Source organism: Elgaria multicarinata, chromosome 18 (genome assembly GCF_023053635.1).
Source record: "Elgaria multicarinata webbii isolate HBS135686 ecotype San Diego chromosome 18, rElgMul1.1.pri, whole genome shotgun sequence".
Taxonomy (NCBI): Eukaryota; Metazoa; Chordata; class Lepidosauria; order Squamata; family Anguidae; genus Elgaria; species Elgaria multicarinata.
This window is the reverse complement of record NC_086188.1, coordinates 14,154,135-14,160,005: the sequence shown is the minus strand read 5'-3', so window position 1 is coordinate 14,160,005 and position 5,871 is coordinate 14,154,135. Positions and strand designations below refer to the sequence as shown.

Below are 5,871 nucleotides of genomic sequence, written 5' to 3'. Positions count from 1 at the left end.
GACGGGAGGGGAGGGGGGCAGGGAGGGTAGAACCGCCCGTGGATCCCACGGCGGGCGCGTGCGTGGACAATGGGTGGAGCGAGGGAGTGAGGGAGGGGGCGATCGAACGGAGGGGCTCCCAACGTTCCCTCGCGCGCGGGGGTGGCGGTTGGAAACCGTTAGCCCGCCCATTCTTCGCGCCCTTTTCGCTCGGCCTCCCGTTTTCTCCACAGGCCGCACTGCCTATAAAGCCTCGCTCCTCCATGACCAAAGACAGTCCCTCAGGTGGGGGGCCGCCTGCGGCCACCCCCCGCCTGTCACCACGCAAAGCCCCCTCCCAAGCCTCAGGTCCCGTTGGAGGAGGTGGCGGCAGCAGCAGCAGCTTGTGCCCGCCGCCGCCCCTCCACGAGGACCACCGGCGGGAGCTGGAGGCGCTGCGGGCGGAGCTGGACGCCGAGCGCCTGCGCTCTCAGGAGGCGCGGCGCCGCTTCGCCCTCGAAGCCCGGGAGCTCCGCGAGGCGGCCGAGCGCGACCGGCAGCTGCTGGCCGACCAGCTCCGCTCCAAATGGGAGCAGCAGCGGGCCCGCGAGGTCCACCTGCTGAAAGAGACCAGCCTGCGGCAGCGCGAGGCCGAGATCCGGCAGCTGCTGCGCTGGAAGGACGCGGAGCTGCGCGAGGCCCAGGAGCTGCTGCAGCGGGAGCGCGACGCCGCCATGCGGCAGGCGCGCGAGCTGCAGCGCCAGCTGGCCGAGGAGCTGGTGAGCCGCAGCGGCGGCAGAGGCGGCGGGCTGAGCAGCGAGAGCCGCGCCAAGCTGCAGGAGGTCTTGGGCAAGCTCCGCTGGGAGGTCGACGGCGACCAGGCCGCCCGCATCCGCCACCTAAAGGCCGAGCTCGAGCTGGAGCGGAGCCTCTTCCTGAAGTACATCCTGGAGCGCTTCGAGGGGGAACACGCCCCGCCTGGCTCTCCGCACAGGACGAGGCTGGTCTCCTCGCAGCCGCGCAAGCTGGCCAAGAGCAGACCTCGCTCCCTGGAAAGCCTCGTCGCCGCTTGCCCCCGAGAAGCCGGAGCAGCCTCCAAGTCCCGCTCGCTGGACAGCAGCCTCAGCAGATGCGAGTCTCCCCCGGACCATGCACCCCCGGAAGGAGGGAGCCCCAAGGACAGCGGCTGCTCACAGCAGCAGCAGCAGCCCGCGCCCCAGAAGGCTTTGGAAAAAGAGATGTGCTTGGAAGATGGAGCCAAGCGACAGGACTCTGTGGATGCGCCTCCGGAAGGGAAAGTCAGCGGCTGGGGGTCTGCAGGAGAAGGAGGGCCTCCAGCCGCCCAGCAGCAGCAGGACTGGCTGTCTAGCAGCAGTTACAACCAGCTAGTGAAGCAAAACACGGACCTGTTGAAAGCTCTGGTGGATCTAGAGCAGCGATGCACTCACCTCAAGGAAGAGAACACCTTGCTGAGGAAAGGTAGCTTCCCAGAGATGAAAGAGAAAGTGAAGCGGCTGAAGAGGAAGAATGGGGAGCTGACTGGCATTGCCAAGCGCCTGGAGGAAAGAGCCAAGAAACTCCAAGAGTCCAGCTTCAAAGTTGGCGGTACCCCAATACCGTTAACCCTGACTGGCTCGGATGCGGACCTGTACAAGACCACGTTTGCTCGGCAGCGGGCAAAAGACCTGAGTGAACAAGCCAGTGCCCTGCTAGCTAAGGATCAGCAAATAGAAGCCTTACAGAGGGAGTGTTGGGAGCTTCAGGCCAAACTAACTGCAGGCAAAGAGGGCACTTATTTTCTCAATATCAGTGATTTTGATCGCATGCTGCGAGAGTCTCAGAGAGAAGTGTTACGATTACAACGACAGATAATGCTTAAGAACCTGAGGGAATCTCTTCAGCCCTCCAAAAAGGGTTTAAATTATGCTTCTTCATTAGGTATGCAGGAAACCTCATCAACTATAGATACATGTTTAGACGGCTCATCTTTACCAAAGGATTTGCCAAAAAAATTGAGCGCACTGGTAAAAATTGTAGGATCAGAAGCACTGCCATTAGGAAATGGTTCTAAGAACAATGAAAAGAGCACTTTAAAAACAGATTCAGGTAGCGAGTATCACTTACAGATTTTGACAAAGAAGCTTGCTGAAAAATTCAAACTATTTGAAAACCTTAAACATGAAGTGGAGGAAAAACAGAAGAGATGTGATCATTTAGAATTGCAACTTAATGAAGTATTAAGTGAAAATGTCAGAATTGCCAAGGAGAACTCTCAACTCCATAAGAAAACTGAGAGGGCAGAAAAGATTGAAAATGAAAATGCAGAGATAAAGATGAAACTAATGCAGGCAACTGATGATCACAATTCTGCTGTTCAGTTCACTAAGGGACTTGAAATCAAAGTGGAAAATTTAGAACAAGCAATTAGGAACATGAAAGAGATAGCAGAAAGATGGCAACAGTTAGAATCTCAACATAAGGAAACTTTATTAGTGTTGCAAAAGAAAGAAGAAGAAATACAACACCTGAAGCTAATACAGGTGGAAATAAAAAGAGAACATGAAGAATCGGTACAGCTACTTGAATCTCAAGTGAGAGGGTTAGAAAATCAATATCATAGCCAGGCTGAACACTTTAACCTTCTATCTCAAGAACTTGAGCGATTACAAATTAAAAAATCTGGACTCTTGGAATCAGAATTATCACATTCAACATGCAATTCTACAGCAATAATCTGTCCAGAAAAACTGGAACAAGATACCCACCACAATTTCCACTACAGTAAGAACATCAATGATGAAGACACTGCATCCATAGATTCTGTTGGTTTGCTCAAAAAGGCTAAAGAATTAGTATCCCAATCAAAGTCATTTGGATCTGAATCCATACAGAGCAGGTCTAAATTTTGTCTTAATTCAGAAGAAGATACGGTAGATGAAATACCACTGGAGACAGATAACGTTTCTATAAATTTTCAGCCAGAAAATCAAGGTCCTTCGAAACTTCATGTCTTTTTAGCGCGATATAGTTATGATCCTTTTGATGGTCCTAATGAGAATCCTGAGTTGGAGCTTCCACTTACAGCTGGAGAATATGTTTATATCTTTGGAGAAATAGATGGGGATGGCTTCTATGAAGGGGAATTGATGGATGGCAGAAGAGGAAAGGTACCCTCAAATTTGGTAGAAGAAGTTTCTGGTAATGATCTAATAAGTTTTCTTCCTTCAGAGCCAAGTGACATTACATATAATTTATACCATGAAATAGGTTTGCCCTGCCAAAGTACTAGTAGTGAAGAAAAAAGTGACAGCCTGGATGAAGATATGAGTGTCAATCTGCAGTCTAACAGATTGGGGGGGAAACTATGCAATGATCAGACAGTAGTGCCTTATCCCCAGAATCTAACTCTTATTAAACAATTTGCTAGATCCATCATTATAAGCTGGGATCCACCACATATGGTAGATACCTGGGGAGAAGTGTATAGCTATAATATCTATGTCAATACATATTTATGTCACAATGTGAAGCACAGCAGTCAGATGAAAGCAATGATTGAGAACCTGGATTTACAGTTGCATTCTTATCGAATCTCAGTACAGAGTGTGACAGACAAAGGAAATTCCGATAAGATGCTATGTACTTTTCTTGCAGGAAATAGTTTCCATATTGCACCAACACTCCTGGAGCTTCAGAGCATCACTGCAACGTCAGCAAAAATCACTTGGTTGCCAAGCAACAGTAACTATGCCCATAAAGTGTATCTTAATGAGAAAGAATATAGTGTAATAAACACAGGGGTCTACTGGTGTACTATCCAAAACCTTAAACCCAGCAGCCAATATAGTGTAAAAGTAGAAACTCAGGCCTTTAACAAAGTGTTTGAGTTTCCTCAGGGTAATTTGGAGCAGATATCAACAGCAATTACATTTACTACACCATCAGCAGGACCACCTGATGCTCCCCTTGATGTCCAAGTGCAACCTAGTTCTTCCGGAGAGTTTCTTAATATTACTTGGTTACCAGTAACAATTGATGCAGTAGGATCATCCAATGGGGTAAAAGTAACTGGTTATGCGGTTTATATCAATGGACAGAAAGTAACAGAAATTATGTCGCCAGTATCTGGAAATGTATTATTACCAGTGTCTCAACTACATATGTTCCAAGAGTCTTGGAAGGTTTCTGTAAGAACTGTCTCTCCCTTTGGAGAGAGTGAGGATTCTGTGCCAACTTTAATTCCATCCAATCTGTTGAAAGTTCCTAGTTCTTTATTGTCAAATTCTGTTGCTTACGCCCAAGCTTCTGAGTTGACTTTCAAAGAATTCTTAGAGTCTGAAGATGGTCACATCCATACAACAACCAGTACATCTTCATCCATTTTTTCCCACATAGACACAGTCAATGCAGACACCAATTTCTCCATTCACTTCACTTCTAATTGCAAAGAGTCAGTAACTCCTAAAGTAGTGAATATTTCTCAGAATCATGTGTCCTCGTCTACACTGATAACTTCTCACAATACAAGAAATAAAGATGAGAGTGATTCTATTCTATGCACATCTGATGGGTCGCAATCTTCAGAACATGCTTTTCTTTCATTAATGAATGAACAATTAGCCAATTCTGAACCAACAACATTAAACTTATTTGCTGAAGATACTCCAAGGGAAATGTTAGAAGAGTGTTCTCAGCCAAACAATACTAAGAACAAGGTGCATGTACTGACCCAGAGTACTGATATGACTGCAAAATATTTATCGTTCCAACGCTATATTGAGAAATCTGAGGCAAACTGCTCAAGTCCTGAGCCCAGTGTTTCTTCTATAGAGCTTGAACTGGAGAAGGGCTGTAACAGAGACGCAGGAACCCATAACTCTCTTCAAGAAGAAATGGGTAGTTTCTTTGACAAAAAGCACTTGAAGCAGATTAAACTATTATGCAAAGAACTATCCAACCTTAGTGTGTCTAAACTTGAAAAAGATGGAGAGCAAATATTAAGAACTGACAGTTGGCAAACTCTTATTGGTGACCACAACCATATTTCTGATCTTTCAGATATCGAAGAAGAGGAGAACCAAGAGTATAAAACCAGTATTTATGGCCAGGAAGACTCTAGATCACAGGGGAGGGCGATATCTCCTGTAGAATTGGCAAAAGATACAAGTATAACCATGACTTTGAGAGCTGACCAAACAATGACACCTTTAGTGCCTATTTCAGATAGCTCCACAAGATTATTTGTAGCCCTTTATGACTATGATCCCATAACCATGTCGCCTAATTCTGATGGAGCTGAGAAAGAAATATCTTTTAAAGAGGGACAAATTCTAAAGGTGATTGGTGACAAAGTTGTCAATGGTTTTTACAGAGGTGAATGTGAAGGAAAGGAAGGATATATCCCATGCAATATGGTGTCTGAAATGTACATTGAAAGTAAGGAAGTGAAAGAGCATCTGTTAAAGAAAAGTTACATTGAAGATTAAGACTTATGAACAGGTTTGTATACAGAGTATAATAGATGGACAGTATAATAACAAAACAGATCTGCCCCCAAATGGTGACGAGATAATAAAACTGAACACTTTCTGTTTAAGGCAGCCTTCCCCAATCTGATGCCCTCCAGGTATTTTGGACTATAACCCCTAACGTCCCTCACCATCACCCATGCTGGCTGTGGCTGATGAGAGTTGAATTCCAAACAGCACCAGGTTGGGGTAGATTGATTTAACGGAAAGGATTGTTGAATGTGGGTATGGAAAATTAGCTTTTATGTAGAACAGGAGATACTATTATACTAAGGCATGCAGATAAGGATGAGACTCTATTCTGGCTAATTAAAAGGCATTGCACATTTTGGTTTTTCTGGAAGCTGTTCCTTCTTAATGAAAAAAAGATGGCTGGGCAGCATTT

General features: G+C 46.3%; 1 protein-coding gene across 1 annotated transcript; it reads left to right on the top strand.

Annotated features, from left to right (window-relative positions):
* Window positions 1-242: 242 nt before the first annotated feature.
* Window positions 243-5,633, top strand: LOC134410839 (peripheral-type benzodiazepine receptor-associated protein 1-like). The gene has a single exon (XM_063144349.1). The coding sequence runs from the start codon at window positions 243-245 to the stop codon at window positions 5,442-5,444; it is 5,202 nt and encodes a 1,733-aa protein (XP_063000419.1). The 3' UTR covers window positions 5,445-5,633.
* The last annotated feature ends 238 nt before the right edge of the window (window positions 5,634-5,871 follow it).